General features: G+C 64.0%; 1 protein-coding gene across 4 annotated transcripts in view; it reads left to right on the forward strand.

The window, feature by feature from the left end:
• Positions 1–16,010, forward strand: part of ZFPM1 (zinc finger protein, FOG family member 1) — a 35,758-nt gene extending 19,748 nt beyond the window's left edge. For all 4 annotated transcript variants that reach the window (XM_068203162.1, XM_068203165.1, XM_068203164.1 and 1 more), the window contains 7 exons: positions 7,582–7,715; positions 10,392–10,494; positions 11,617–11,826; positions 12,152–12,382; positions 12,676–12,771; positions 12,865–13,014; positions 13,368–16,010. In XM_068203162.1, the coding sequence (XP_068059263.1) occupies positions 7,582–7,715; positions 10,392–10,494; positions 11,617–11,826; positions 12,152–12,382; positions 12,676–12,771; positions 12,865–13,014; positions 13,368–15,553 (3,110 nt within the window). In that variant the 3' untranslated portion in view covers positions 15,554–16,010. The remainder of the gene's footprint in view (positions 1–7,581; positions 7,716–10,391; positions 10,495–11,616; positions 11,827–12,151; positions 12,383–12,675; positions 12,772–12,864; positions 13,015–13,367) is intronic.
• The last annotated feature ends 86 nt before the right edge of the window (positions 16,011–16,096 follow it).

Here is a 16,096-nt window from a genome sequence, read left to right on the forward strand (position 1 = left end):
CCTGCCCAGCCAGCCTCAGCAATTCCAGCCAGCTTTCCCAGAAGGATAAGAGAAAAAACTCTGTCAAATTTCACATGGGGCAGGAATGCAGCAGAGGAGAGCCCTGCTGAGGGTCAGGCTGCTCAACCTCATGATGAGCCACCAGAGAATTCCCACTGGGAGCTGCCAGGGGGCTGCAGCCCCTGGGAATCCTGGATTCTTCCCTCTCCACCAGGTGGGATGGAGCTTTTTGCTTTTGCCCTTGTGGGAACACCTCGGGCAGGGACAGGATTGGAGGAGCTGTGACCAAACCCAGGGTGGCTTTTGGTGTCCCACCTGGGAATTCCCAGGGAATTCCTCACCCCCTTCCCTACATCAGCATCACGGTTTGCAGCTCCACCTTGCTGAGCCCCAAGCCCTGCTGCCGTCTTGCCTGTTTGGGCTTTATTAAGTAATTAATTACTAATTATTAAATATTTAATATTAATATTTCCTCTGGGTGGTAATGATGGCTCTGGGTTGATTACAGTGCTCAGGCTCCTTTCCTGATCCCCCAAACCCCTCAACCCCCATCCTCTATATCAGGATGGCACAGAGCAACTCCTCTTTTTCTTTTTTTCTTTTCTTTTTTTTTTTTTTGTGCATCTAATTAAAACTCCCAAGTCCTTTTTTTCCCCCCCTCTTTTCCTCCCAGCTCCCCCTTCCCTTCAGTTGTGTTTATCTCCCGTTTCTATAATCTCCGGCTGCCCAGGGTTTGTCTGGAAACCTCAAGGTTCATTATCGGGGCGAGCAGGGCACAATGGGGGGGACGGCTCGTCCGGGGGGGGGGACGGCCCCCGCCACATCTGCCCCATCCCTCCCCCTCCACCCTGGTATGTGTGGGTGGGAAAAATTATCCCAGCTATTCCCTTTTATCGCTGGGAGCGGAGCAGCAGAGAGTTGTGTCTGTGGGAGATTGCTGGGGGATGGGGGGACTTGGGATCCAGGGAATTGGCACCCCCAGCGTCCCAAATCAGGGGGTGCCCAGCACCCCAAAATCCTCCCCCTGCCCCACGTGTGTCCAACAAATCCTCCTGCCAAAGGCAGCCAAAGGGGTGGGGACGATCCCGGCAGCGATGGTGGCACCTGTCCTGGATTTGGGACGAGGAAGAGCACCTGTCCCTGCTGGGGGATGTCCTCCTGTGCCTGGGGTCGCTGCAGGGGGGAGGGGACACTTTGGGGACACTGATATGGTGAAGGGATGCTCTGACTGGTCTGGGGACGGTGCTGAGTGGAAGGATGACCAGACCGGTTTGGGGACAGTGCCAGTGTGGAGGGATGCTCAGGGTGTTTGGGAACAGTGGCAGTGTGGAGGGATGCTCAGGGATTTTGGGGACAGTGGCAGTGTGGAGGGATGCTCAGGGTGTTTGGGAACTGACAGTGTGGAGGGATGCTCAGGGATTTTGGGGACAGTGCCAGTGTGGAGGGATGCTCAGGGATTTTGGGGACAGTGCCAGTGTGGAGGGATGATCAGGGATTTTGGGGACAGTGCCAGTGTGGAGGGATGCTCAGGGATTTTGGGAACAGTGGCAGGGTGGAGGGATGCTCAGGGATTTTGGGGACAGTGTGGAGGGATGCTCAGGGTGTTTGGGAACAGTGGCAGTGTGGAGGGATGCTCAGGGATTTTGGGGACAGTGTGGAGGGATGCTCAGGGTGTTTGGGAACAGTGGCAGTGTGGAGGGATGCTCAGGGTGTTTGGGAACAGTGGCAGGGTGGAGGGATGCTCAGGGATTTTGGGAACAGTGGCAGTGTGGAGGGATGCTCAGGGATTTTGGGAACAGTGTGGAGGGATGCTCAGGGATTTTGGGAACAGTGTGGAGGGATGCTCAGGGATTTTGGGAACAGTGGCAGTGTGGAGGGATGCTCAGACATCAGTTCCCATTTTCCCTGGCATTTTCCAATGTGCACTCTTGTGGTGAGAGCCCTGAGGGCGATGCCTCCCGGCTGTTGCTGATTGACAGCTGTCAATCACTCACCTTGCTGCTCTGCCCCGGCTGGATCTGAGGACCGGTGGCGATCTGGGGCTTGGACCCCCCTCCTCCATCTGGGTACCCCCTCCCAGGGGTTCTCCCACCCCCCACAGGCACTTGGGGCTGTGGCAGGGACCCCCCCTGCGCTCCCCTCCCCTTTTCCGGACGGGATATCTTCCCTCTGCATCGGCTCCGGGGCCCCTGCATTGCCCTTCCTCCCCTCTCTGGCTTCCTGCCCCCCCAGTGCCCTCTTCCCGCTGCCTGGGCACAGCCAAGGGTCCCAGCAGCCCCGGGAGAGGGGACAGGGCAGGGACAGGGTGTCCCTGGCACAGGGGTCCCACCACCCTGGCAGCCCCGGGGCAGCCAGGAAGTTTTCCTCCTTCCCATCCTTCCTGAGTGCTTTCTGGTGTTTTTCCCAGTGTTTATTCCTGTCCCCAGCCCTGTGGTCACAGGTCCCGTGTGTTTCCTGGATGTCCCTTGTGAGGAGGACCCCTGGGAACAGGGACTGCCTTGGGATGGGGCATGGAAACCCCTTGGGATGGGGGTCCATGAGTGGGGACAGAGCAGGGACAGGGCATCCTGGGCACAGAGGTCCTGGCAGCCCCAGAGAAGCCAGGAAGTTTTGCTGCTTCCCATCCTCCCTGAGCCTTTCCTGATCTTATTCCCAGTGTTTCTATCCACATCCCTGCAGGCACGGGTCCCATTTCTTTCCTGGGATGGGAGCCCCTTGTCATGAGGGATGACACCCCTGGGGATGGCAGCACCTCAGGGATGGGGACCCTCTGGAGACAGGCACCCCCTCCCAGCCCCATCCCAGCAAGGCACCGCAACACCCCAAAGGCAAATGTCCCGGGAATGCTTATCAGCCCATCCTGCAGGGGCAGGGCACCCCAGCTTCCGTGGGGTGATCCCAGGGAACACATGGCACGGCCGGTGCCACCCCGCCGCCAGCGCCTGCCAGCTGTGCCCCGCAGCTGGCGAGCAGGAGCGGGCCCTTTTGGGGTGCAGCCCCTCCTGTGTGTGCAGCCCCCCTGTCCAGCCCCCCCGGGTGCCGGGTGGTGCCCACGGGGCAGGGCCTGGCTGCTCCATTATCCGGGGGCAGGGTTCAGCCCGATAAGGAGTCGCTTTTGGACTCGGGCAGCAAACAATCAATAAGTGGGAAGCGATGGGCAGCAGAGATAAGGGCAGAAATCCCCCCTGGCTCCCGCCCCACCGGGGCGTCCCCAGCACCCCAAACCGGGGGGCAGAGCCCAGCTCTGCCACAGCCATCCGCAGAGCAAGCCCAGGCTGAGCCCAAGCAGGCGCAGCCCAGCAAGGCTCGATTTAAACCCTCCTCACTCCTTTGTCGTCCCCGAGGCTGCCCTGATTACTCGAGCACCCGGGACGGCAAAGCCGGGATAATCTCCTTAGCCCCTTTGGAGAGATTTCCCTTTGTGAGCGGAGGTGAAGAGTGGAGATGCTGCGTGTTCACAGCTTAAGACTCTTCCCAATCGGCTCCCTCCATCTTATCGGAGCGGTGCCATCACATCATTGCAGTAGTTGAGTTGTCAGGATTTATTCCTTCCGCCGCGCTCTCACCGCTTCTAAAAACAGCAGCTGGGGCCGGGCCAGCACTGCTGGGGGGAACTGGGGAGAACTAGGGCTTCTCCAGCTCGGATTTCCCCAGGCAGGAGCAGGAGAGCCATGGGAGGTTGGGTGCCCATCGACGGATCCATCCCTCCATCCATCCCTCCATCCCACTGCCAGGCCTGCTCCTGCAGCCGCCCACCTTTGCTCCTGGATGTTCCAGAGGGCAGCCACATCCAGGCATGCCCATTTGCTTTCCTTGCAGGAGGTGAGGGCAGAGGGGCCCCAGACAAACCCACCCATCCCACCCCATCCCATTCCAAGCTGCTCCCGCATCCCTTTGCCTCAACTGCATCCACAGGACTGGAATTGCATCCAAACAAACTGTTCAGCCCCTTAGCAGGAATCTGGAGGTCCATCCATCCATCCATCCATCCATCCATCCATCCATCCATCACCATTTCCCAGTCTCTCCATCACCAGGGCTGGATCTGGCGTGCCCCTCATGCTGGCACAGGGCGCTGAATTTAATCGGAGCAAGGCGGCTGATCCCGGGATGTGATCCCATGACACACTGGTGGCTGTATTTATCCTGATAGTATCCAGGCAGCTGCAAACACTGCCGGGACCTCCGCGCCCGGCTGCCCACTGAGGGGCAGAGCAGTTGGTTTGGATGTGGTTCAAGTCCTCTGGATGCAGCTGAGGCAAAGGGATGCAGGAACAGCTTGGAATGGGGTGGGGATGAGGGATGAACGGGTTTGTCTGGGGCCCCTCTGCCCTTCCCTCCTGCTCACTCCCCCAAGGACAGCAAATGGAGGTGCCTGGCTGCGGCTGCATCTCCAGAGCTTCCAGTGCTGCTCCTGGCAGTGCCATTCCTCTCCCTGGCCCTGGGAATGCTGTGGTCACTGTGCCTGTGGGCTCTGGCCGTTCATCTCCATCACACCCCGTGCTGGAGGAAGGCTCAGTGATGCCTCCCTGGAACTGTGCATCCCCACGGGCTTCCTCCCTCCCCTGTGCCCACCCTGGACCCTGGGGATGGGCGGGAATGCGGGTGCCAGCCATGCCAGCCTGGCCATGGGGTGGGGACAGGATTAATCTTTGCTCCCGGCACAGCTCAGCGATTCCCTTGGAATCTCTCGATGGGAAGATAAGCCGGGAGCAGCCCCGTGTTCCCTCATCTGTGTCACACCAGGCAGGTGCACCTGGCTCTCCGGGGCCTTTTCCTTCCTTCCTTCCTCCCTCCCTTCCTCCTTCCCTTCCTTCCTCCCTGCTGCTTTTCGCTGTGCCCCAGAGCAAACAGGCCGGTCCCTGCCCAATTTGGTTAATGAGCTGGGAGATAAGCCCTGCTCCCTGATAACGAGGGACCGATGGCCAGGTGAGATACCTGGGGGGTGTTCACCTGTCAGGGGATCCCACAGGGAGCTGCAGCTCGAGGACTTTGCTCCAGGACACCCCAGGGGCTGGCAGCAGCTCTTCCCAACCTTGCAGGCAGTGGGATGTGCCGGGATCCATGGTGGGATCGCTCCCTGCAGCCTGGTGGTCCCCACGTGGGGACACAGCTTGCTGCCTTTGGGCTTTGTTCCCAGTGTGGAGCACGCAGCATCTCCCACGCCTCCCCATCCCTTTCCCTGCTCCCACTCAGCAGTGCTGTGTGTTTAGCTGGAAAAAATCATCTTTTCCCTCCTTTTTTTTTCCCTCGCTGCATTAACATGGGTGCAGCGCAGGGGCTCTGGCAGCATCCCTGGCTGGTCCAGGGACACTCATCCCGCTGGAGGAGCTCTCGGCACCACAGAGGGGTTCAGCCCCGTCGGTGGGGTTCCAGCACCCCACTTTTGGGTGGGTGGAGGCCGCGGGGCACTGGCGGGAACGGGGCCGGCTCTGGCAGCACTATTTTTGTCCCCCTGTCTGGAACGGTTTTCTCTTTATCAGCGCCTGCGTGTTTTCTCTGCTGGGGATTGATACACACAAGATGAAGTGCTCTGACATGGGAAGTGTCAGGCGAATGCTCTTATCTCGGAGACATGGTCTCCTGACCCAAACGCCGCTGATTACCAGTGAGACGGGGAAGGGGGGGCGCCGCGGGGGGGCACCCGCAGGGGGACGTGGCCGTTGGGCTCCGGTCCCCAAAAGCAGCCGGGATATTCGGGGTGGAAAAGGCAGAGGGGAGCCAGCGCTGCTGGGGCACTGCGGGGGGTTTAGGGGTGGAGGGGAGGGTGGGCAGCTCGGGGATGCTGAGGCTGGGGGGAGTCCAGCACCCCAGCAGCACTTTGGGAATCAGATGGGAGGTGCTGGAAATGTGGAATAATGTGAGGGTCTGACTGTCCCGCTCAGCCCCGAGGCCACTCTGGTGGTCACTCTGCTCCCTGCCTGCCCCTGGTCCTTCACAGACCCTTCCTCAGGCTCAGTTTGTGCCAGGGAATAAATCCCAACAGCTCCTCAAAGGCCTCATCCCTCCTCCTCCTCCTCCTCCCTGTGCTGATGTGGAGCTGATGAGGAAGTGGGCAGGGGGATGCAGGGCAGGAGGCTGCCAGGAATGTGGGGGGATGTAGGGTGGGAGGATGCCAGGGATGCAGGGCAGGCACAGCCCGTGCCATGCTCATTCCCAAAACCCCTTTGCGGGGATGAGATCCCAGCTGGGATCTCCATGGCCAGCGTGGCTTTGGGAGCGCTCCGGCCCCAGGGGCTCCCAGGCTGTGGGAGTGGGAAGGCAGGAGAGCAGAGCCCGTCACCAGCGGTGCTGGGGGCTGTGGCACAGGTGAGATACCTGGGGGGTGTTCACCTGCCAGGCGATCCCACGGGGAGCTGCAGCTCGCGGACCGGAGGGTGGCAGGGACCAGCCTGGTGACCCCAAACACCTCGGGGAGCCTGGACACCTCCCCAGACCTCCCGGTGGGCAGCGGGTTCTGCCGAGGTGGCACCGGCTGCTCCCCTGGGACGTGCTCCGAGCAGCGCCCAGTGGCCTGGGGTGGACAGAGGGGACCCGCGGGTGCCAGTGGCACCTGGGCGATGGCAGGTGACACCACCCAGGCGCTCACCTCAGCTCACCCCAGCGCCGGGAGGATCCAGATGTCAGCCCTGCTAATAAACACATCAGATTTCAATCTCCGCAGCCATGGGATCGCTTTATCCTCGCCGCGCTCCCGGCTCCAAAGGCAATTTTGCCTTCAGCCAGCGCAGCCTGCTCCCTGCCCACGGCACCGGCACCGGCTGCGGCCCCTCGGGGCTGGAGGGGGCTCTTTGTCCTGCAGTGCCGGGCCGGGGCTGACCCCGAGGTGCTCGGAGCGTTCCCGGCCGCGCAGGGGCTGGGCTGGGCTGGGCTGGGCTCGCTGTCCCCGGGAGCAGCTCGGTTTTGGGGGGCGGCAGGCGGCGAGGGGCAGGCAGCACATCCATCTGGGTATTGGTTACCTGCCATCTTATCTGCGCTCCCAAAGACAAAGGCACAGTTAAAACATTTTCGAGCAGCCTTCATAGCGTATTCACATGTTATCTAACCCATTAAACCGGAGCCTTATCAGATAATCAAAGCCATTAAGCCCTGAAGCTGCTGCGACTTCGGGTGCGGGGATGGGAAGCGCTCCTTCCGCTCCCCGGGCCGGGCCCGGACCCCCCGGGCCGTGCCGGGACCCCCCGGGAAGGGGCTGGATCCCCCCTCGGGACACCCAGCAGCAGCTCCCGGCCCCGGGAAGGGGCTGGATCCCCCCTCGGGACACCCAGCAGCAGCTCCCGGCCCCGGGAAGGGGCTGGATCCCCCCTCGGGACACCCAGCAGCAGCTCCCGGCCCCGGGAAGGGGCTGGATCCCCCCTCGGGACGCCCAGCAGCAGCTCCCGGCCCCGGGAAGGGGCTGGATCCCCCCTCGGGACACCCAGCAGCAGCTCCCGGCCCCGGGAAGGGGCTGGATCCCCCCTCGGGACGCCCAGCAGCAGCTCCCGGCTCCAGCCGGGTGCCCACACCCCCCAGGATTTGGGGTGCCGCAGGCTGGGGGGTTTGGGGGCGCATCCCGCTGATGCTGTGCGTGTCTCCCCGCAGATGAGCTGGATCTGGAGGTGCAGGATGGGCAGAGACGGGTCCGGACCCGCCGGAACCTCCCCGAGGGCTTCTCCTGGGGCCCCTTCCCGGGCAGCATCCACAGCGAGCCAGCATCACCGGGGCACGGTGACACGGTAAGGAGCTCCCCGAGGGCACAGCGGCGGGGCAAGTCCTGAGGAAACAAATGCTTTGGGAAGAGAAGTCCCTGCCTGAGCTCCTCAGCCCTGGGAATCTCCTGGTTTGAGTGCCCAGGAGGTTTCCCTGTCAGCCCAGAGCGATCCCACCAGCAGGGGACAGGAGGTTGCCATCCCCTCTGCACAGGCTGCTTGGTGGCACCTGTCTCCTCGCAAAGGAGATGGGATCTGGCTTTCCCAGCCCAGATTCGCTCCCTGGGGACTCTGGTGGTGTCGGGAAAGCACCAGCAGCCTTGGGGAAGGTGCAGGAGAGGAGCCCTGAGAGGACACCGGGGGCTGGTGGCAGTTGCTGGCCATTAGTGCCATCACAAATGGGGGTGCAGCAGGGAAGGGAGGTGTCCATGAGTGTGACTCTGGGTGTTTTTAGGCTCTGGATCCTCCATCCCAGCCACATCCTTCTCTCCACATCTCCCCCAAGCCACACACAGGCAGCTCCAGCCCAGGATCCTCAAGCCCTGGCTCCATCCCCACCTCTTCCTCCTCCTCTCTCCTTTGCTCTTTTTTTTTTCCTTTTTTCTTTTTTTTTTTTTTTTTTTTAAGCTCAGGCCCGTTTATCTTTGCTGAATTAAATCCTTGATTAACCCTTATCTGCCCAGTTTGGCTCCCTATCTCCCGGTTGGCGCCGTGTGTCCAGACACCCGGTACAGGATGATTGATTTCCCGAAGATATGCGCAGCTTTTTTCTGATACTTCATTTATTGTCTAAATATTTTTGCTCCCATTTCAGCAGCTCCCTTATCGAGCCCGGCTGATGATTCCCAGCCCTGCTCTCCTCTGCCACTCTCCTCCCTCCCTATCTCTGCTCGGGGAAGGGAGGAAGGAATTGCAGCCCCATCCCTGATAGGGGCTGTCACCCTCAGGTCCCTTCCTCTTTGTTGCTGGCGGCGGTGGGGGGGGGGTGCAGGGGGTCTCCCCCAAATCCTACCCGGCTCTGCTCTTCATCTCCGTGTGGGAGATGATCCCAGCCTGGGGTTTTGGTGGGAGCTGGGAGCACTGGGTGGCTTTAATATTCCGTGGTGTGAAGCACCATGTGTCCCCATCGCCTGCTGAGGGAGAAGGAGAAAGAACAGGAGGGAAAAGAGCAGCAGGAGGAGGAGGAGGAGGATGCCTACACGCCCCCACCTGATCCCACAGCGCTCCCCCAAAAGGTCCTTGCTCGGGAGGGTGTGGAAAGCCTCAGGCAGACAGCTCAGGGGTGCTAAGCCCCTGAAGCCCCTCTGGGACTGTCCCCCGAGTCCATCCGCGCCCGTGTCCCCCCCGGGCCGGGCTGCAGCGAGGGCAGGGGCCGTGCGGATGCGCCGTCCCGGCGGATGCGGAGCAGATAGGGTTTCCGATGGTTATCAGCCGGTGTGGAGCGAGACAGCGACCTCTTTGTTCCAGGGAGAACAAGGAAGGGCTTCACTCCGGGCTGGGGCCGCTGCGGGCAGCCGGGACGGGCACCCTGGGGTGCCGGGAGCACCTTGGGGCGCTGCAGGGTCCTGGGCAGCGCAGGCAGCCCCTCCATCGAGGGGTACCCGCAGGCGGGAGCAGAATTCCCAAGGGATCCACTTCTCCCCAAGGGTGCTCCGCCAATGTGGCACCACCAGTGCCCGTCCCCGGGGGGATGCTGGGGGTCCCAAAGCCCCCAGCCCCAATTCCCGTGTCCACAGGGCCGGGGGGGTTCCCCCAACACCATGAGAGGAGCACACGCCTGTGCCGGTGTGTCACAGCCGTGTGTCAGTGTCACACACGTGGCAGTGTGTCACACCTGTGTGTCACACACGTGACAGTGTCACACACGTGGCAGTGTGTCACACCTGTGTGCCAGTGTCACAGCCGTGTGTCAGTGTCACACACGTGACAGTGTGTCACACCTGTGTGTCACACACCTGTGTGTCAGTGTCACACACGTGACAGTGTGTCACACCTGTGTGTCAGTGTCACACACGTGGCAGTGTGTCACACCTGTGTGTCAGTGTCACACACGTGGCAGTGTGTCACACAGGTGTGTCACACCTGTGTGCCACACACGTGACAGTGTCACACACATGACAGTGTGTCAAACCTGTGTGTCACACCTGTGTGTCAGTGTCACACACGTGGCAGTGTGTCACACCTGTGTGTCACAACTGTGTGCCAGTGTCACACACATGACAGTGTGTCACACCTGTGTGTCACACACGTGACAGTGTCACACATGTGCCAGTGTGTCACACCTGTGTGCCAGTTGTGTGCCACATCTGTGTGCCAGTGTGTCACACCCGTGTGCCAGTGTCACACTCATGTGTTGGGGGCTTTATCACGCTGCCAGCACTCTGCTCCTGGCAGTGATAAGGCTCCAACTGGCTGCGACTGTCAGGCTGACTTGGAGGGTTGGAAATATTGGGATGGATAATTAGATTTCATATCGTTACTGCAGCAGCCATCGGAGGATCAGGGAGATTAATTTCCCCCCCCTTGTGCTCATTAATATTCATTAGAATGCGGGGAGGCTGAGCTGGGCATGGGCTGAGCAGGGAGTGCTGTGACCCCCCTGGCAGCCCCTCAGTGTGACCCCAGCCCGTTTTGGGGAGCATGTGACCCCCCTGGCAGCCCCTCAGTGTGACCCCAGTGCTGACCCCTGTCCCTGCCCCACAGACCCCCCCCCTGACGCTGGTGCTGGGGGACGAGAGCTGCTGGCTGTCCCTCCTGCCCCTCGTGCCCGGAGAGCCCGATGCCAATGCCGTCATCTACAGGAAGGGTTGGTACTGGGGGCAGTGGGGGTGGGAAGGGTCCCCATCCGTGTCCCCTGTCCCAGTGTCTGCTCCCCCTGTCCCGCTGCTGGCCGTCCTCGGGCTTGTCCCTGTCCCAGCTTCCCTGGGTGGCTGCAGCCAGCGGGGCTGGGGAGGGTCCCAGCAGGGATGGGAGCAGGGATGGTGTAAGGATGGGCACAGGGATGGGCCAGGGATGGATGCAGAGATGGGCACAGGAATGGATGCAGGGATGGTTGTAAAGATGGGCACGATGGTTCAGGGATGGGCACAAGGATTGGCAGAGGTGTGAGTGCAGAGATGGGTGTAAGGAAGGATGGATGCAGGGATGGGCACAGGGATGGATGAGGGATGGGCACAGGGATGTCGCAGGGATGGATGCAGAGATCGCACAGGGATGGGTGTAGGGATGGGCACAGGGATGGGTGCAGGGATGGGCACAGGGATGGGTGCAGGGATGGGCACAGGGATGGATGCAGGGATGGGTGCAGGGATGGGCACAGGGATGTCGCAGGGATGGGCACAGCGATGTTGCAGGGATGGATGCAGAGATTGCACAGGGATGGGTGCAGGGATGGGCACAGGGATGTCGCAGGGATGGATGCAGGGATGGGCACAGGGATGTCACAGAGATGGATGCAGAGATCGCGCAGGGATGGGCACAGGGATGGGTGCAGGGATGGGCACAGGGATGTTGCAGGGATGGATGCAGTGATGGACACAGGGATGTCGCAGGGATGGGCACAGGGATGGATGCAGGGATGGATGCAGAGATCGCACAGGGATGGGTGCAGGGATGGGCACAGGGATGTCGCAGGGATGGATGCAGGGATGGGCACAGGGATGTCGCAGAGATGGATGCAGAGATCGCACAGGGATGTCGCAGGGATGGGCACTGGGATATGTGCAGACATGGGCACAAGCCGGAGCGGCGGCTCCGGGCGGGCTCTGCGGGGCTCAGCACGGGCAGACACCGCCATCTCCAGGCCACGGCCGGGAGGAAGCAGCGGCCGCTGCCGGCGCCGCGGGGACAGGGCGGGACAGAGGGGCCGGGCCAGGCGGGCCGCAGGACGGGCTCCAGCGATCCCTGCTCACCGCTGTCCCCCTTCCAGACGAAGCCCTGTGGTGCCGCACGACGCGCGCGCTGCGGGAGGACGAGCCCCTGAGCGCCTTCGTGGTGGCAGAGCCACCAGCTGTCCCCAGCCACGGGGTGAAAGCGGAGCCCGGCGAGTCCCCGTACCCGGCGGCACTGCACTCGGACATCCAGCTGCTGCCACAGCAGGCTGGCATGGCCGCCATCCTGGCCACCGCCGTGGTCAACAGTGAGTTCGGGGACACGAGGGGAGGGACACGCGGGGATGGACATGCAGGGACGGACACACATGGAGGGACACGCAGGGAGGGACACGCAGGGATGGACACGCAGGGATGGACACACATGGAGGGACACGCAGGGATGGACACGCAGGGACGGACACACATGGAGGGACACGAGGAGAGGGACACACATGGAGGGACACGCAGGGACGGACACGCAGGGACGGACACGCATGGAGGGACACGCAGGGAGGGACACGCAGCACTGCGGCCCTGCCGGGGCGCCCCAGCCTGTCACACAGCGGTGTCCCTGTCCCCTGCTCTCCACAGAGGACGTGTTCCCCTGCAAGGACTGCGGGATCTGGTACCGCAGCGAGCGCAACCTCCAGGCCCACCTGATGTACTACTGTGCCAGCCGGCAGAGCGCCGGCGCCGGCTCCCCGGCCCTGGACGAGAAGCCCAAGGAGACGTATCCCAACGAGAGGGTCTGCCCCTTCCCACAGTGCAAGAAGAGCTGTCCCAGTGCCAGCTCCCTGGAGATCCACATGCGGAGCCATAGCGGTATGGCACGGCATGGCATGGAACCCCTAGTCTGGAGGCTTTGGGGTGGCAGCATGGTGACCGGTTAGAGGGGGCTGAGCCCAGCTGAGCTGCTGGAGGGGCAGGGAGGATGCAGGGCTGGAGCACACTGAGCAGTGGGATGGCGCTCTCCCCAGCTGGGTCACTGGTTTGGCACAGCTCACTTGTAGGTCTTCCCCCATCTCAGACCTGTAGAGACAGGGAGCTGGCGCTGTGGGTGTCCCCATAGTCCCTGTCCCCCTCCCCTGAGCACTGAGTGTCCGTCTGTCCGGCAGGAGAGCGGCCGTTCGTCTGCCTGATCTGTCTGTCCGCCTTCACCACCAAGGCCAACTGTGAGCGGCACCTGAAGGTGCACACGGACACCCTGAACGGTGAGTGTCCCACGGGGACAGCCCTGTCCCATTCCAGGGATGGGCACTGTCCTTCCTGCCCTGCCCGCTCAGCCCGCTGCTCTGTCCCCTCAGGTGTCTGCCACAGCTGTGGCTTCATCTCCACCACGAGGGACATCCTGTACAGCCACCTGGTCACCAACCACATGATCTGCCAGCCAGGCTCCAAGGGTGAGGTGTTCTCACCTGGATCAGCCCTTCCTGCTGCCAAACCCCTCGCTCCTGGTGAGTTCTGGGACTGTGGCCATGGGGGACACAGGATGGTATTGTCACCGAGGGCTTGTCCCCAACTGGGTCTGGTGGAGGGAAGGGAGGTGGGGATGGGACAATATCCCTGTTCCAGGACATTGGGAACGGAACAGAGCGGGATCCCTGTGCCAGGGGTGTTGGGAACAGGACATGGCAAGCGTCTCTCTGCCAGGATGTGTGGAGCAGGCAACGGGGTGAGGATCCTGCCCTGGGGGTGTCATAACGGGGGAGCAGGGCAGCATCCCTGTGCCGGTGTTCTCGGTGATGCCGGTGCTGATCATCCCTGTGCCGGCGGTGCCGGTGACGCTGTCACCTCTGTCCCCCTGCAGGGCTGAGCCAGCCGAACAACGCATCCCTGCGGAAGTGCAGCCTGGGCGCGTTCCTGCCCGATGCGCTGCCGGCCCTGCCGCAGCACGTGGTGCTGCCCGGCCCCGACACCGCACCGGTACCGGCGCCGCCCGCCTCGCCCACCGACCCCAGGGCTGGCAAACTCTCGCCCCCAGCCCAGCCACAGAACGGGGAAGGGCCTTCATCAGCATCCTCCTCCTCTTCCTCCTCCTCCACATCCGGCGAGCCCGTGCGCATCAAGGAGGAGCCGGCCGGCAGCCCGGCCAGCGAGGCGGAGGCGCCGAGGAGCGGGGAGGGGGCCGGCAGCCCCGAAGCCGGCTCCCGGACCTCGTCCCCCCGCAGCCTGTCCTCGGCCAAGGTCAAGTCGGAACTCGCCAGCCCCACGCCGGGCTCCAGCCCCGTGCCCAGCGAGCCGGGGACGGGCACGGCCGGCGGCACCGTCTTCCTCCCGCAGTACGTATTCGGCCACGAGGCCACGGTGGTGCCGCAGGCGTCGGAGATCCTGGCGAAGATGTCGGAGCTGGTGCACAGCCGGCTGAAGCAGGGCCACGGGGGCGCGGTGCCGCCCGCCATCTACACGGGCACGCCGGTGCCCAAGGGGGCCACCTGCTTCGAGTGCGAGATCACCTTCAACAACATCAACAACTACTACGTGCACAAGCGCCTGTACTGCTCCAGCCGGCACCTGGCCGAGGACAGCCCTCCCGGGGCACGCAAGCTCAAAGCCCCCCCCGGGGCGCCCAAGGCTCCCCTCGCCCCGGGGACGCTGCTGTCCCCTCCGGCGGGCAACGGGCAGGCCCTGGCAGCGGGGGACGGGGACGCCGGCCGCGACGCCACCCCGCCGGGCACCGCACCGGAGGGCAAGGCTGAAGAGGGGGGCACCAAAGCGGGGTCCCCCGAGGCGGAGGGAGGGTCGGGGCGGTGCAGCGAGGACAGCCAGAGCCCGGGCAGCTCGGCGGGGGACGAGGGGGACGAGGACCCCAGCAAGACGCTGTGCGAGGCGTGCAACATCCGCTTCAGCCGCCACGAGACCTACGTGGTGCACAAGCGCTTCTACTGCGCCTCTCGGCACGACCCCCCCCTGCGCCGCCCCGCCGCCCCCAAAGTGCCCTTCCTGCCGCAGCCGCTGCGCACCCGCAAGCGCCGCAAGCTCTACGAGATCCACGGCGCCGCTCGCCGCCCCGCCGAGCCCCCGCCGGCCCCGGAGCCCCCGCCCGCTGAGCCGCCCGCCGCCGAGCCCCGCGCCAGCCCCGACGCCGAGGGTCCCATCGACCTGAGCAAGAAGCCGCGGTGGCAAAGCGAGCCGGCACCGGCACCGGCACCGGCCCCGCTGCTGCCCCTGGCCGACTACCACGAGTGCACCGCGTGCCGCATCAGCTTCCACAGCCTGGACGCGTACCTGGCGCACAAGAAGTACCAGTGCCCGGCCACGCCGCTGCAGCCCCGCACCCTGGAGCACCTGCAGAAGATGAAGGGGGCCATGGCCGCCCCCCTCAAGGGCCGGCGCAGCCCCGGCAGCCCCGGCGAGGGGGACCCCGAAGGAGGGGTGCGGCTGAGGGCGGCCCCGGCGGGGAGCCCCGGCATCCCCTACCCCGGGGCGGACTCGCTGCAGCGTCACCCCAAGGGTTCCCTGCCACCGCCGGGGGCCAAGGGTCCCCTCGCCGCCTGTCCCTACTGTCCCCTCAACGGGGCCATCAAGGGCGACCTCCTCGAGCACTTCCGAAACGCCCACGGGCTCTTCGTGGCCAAGCCGCCGGCGGGGCCCGGGCCGGGGCTCCCGGACGCGCTGGCCCCCGGTGCCAGCAGGACGCCCGAGCCCCCGCTGCCCGCGGCGTCCCCTCCTCGCCCGCCCGGCCCCCGCCTCCGCCGGGACAGTCTGACCGCCAGGGAGGGCCGGGACAGCCCCCGGCCCCCCGGCTCCCCCCGGCCCCCCGCCTCGCCCGGAGCCCCCGAGGCACTGCGGGAAGCCGCCCGCAAGCCCCCCACGCCCCCCGCCTACACGGACAGGGGGGTGCAGACCCCCACGGCCAAGGCTGTGCCCGGCCCGGTGCCCAACGGCAACCACAGGTACTGTCGCCTCTGCAACATCAAGTTCAGCAGCCTGTCCACCTTCATCGCCCACAAGAAGTATTACTGCTCCTCCCACGCCGCCGAGCACGTCAAGTAACCCCCCCCCCCCCAGAGCCCCCCACCACCGCTCGGGGGGCTGCAGGGGCTGGGGGATGGAACCGGTGTCTGACACCCGCCCTGTGCAGGGGTCGGGGTGATGGAGGACCCCCCCCAGGAGGCTCCACCGGGGCAGCTTTGGCATCTGGAGCTCCAGGTTGGGGGGCTGAGGACACTGGAGGTGGGGGTCGGCCCCCATTTGTGCCCCGGGAGGAAACTGAGGCAGGAGGACTGTGCATGGCCCTGCCCTGGGGGATGCAGGGGGGCTGTTCCCCACAGACACTACGGGGCTGGGGTGGGGGTGGGGGGGACACGGGCTTGGCCCCGGCACCCCAGGGAATCTGGGGGTGCCCCCACCACAGAGCGGACCCTGCTCGGAGGCAGCCCTGGGAGTGAGGACGGAGCTGCCCCGAGAACTGTGTGTATAAGTGTGTACAGAAATAAATATGTCTGCTAAACACCTGTGTAGGGTGGGGGACACTGCGGGGGCTGGCACGGCCACCGGCACCCCGAGGGGCCGGGCCACGGGGACATCGGGTGTGTA

The sequence above is a fragment of the Anomalospiza imberbis genome, chromosome 12, assembly GCF_031753505.1.
Source record: "Anomalospiza imberbis isolate Cuckoo-Finch-1a 21T00152 chromosome 12, ASM3175350v1, whole genome shotgun sequence".
Classification (NCBI taxonomy): domain Eukaryota; kingdom Metazoa; phylum Chordata; class Aves; order Passeriformes; family Viduidae; genus Anomalospiza; species Anomalospiza imberbis.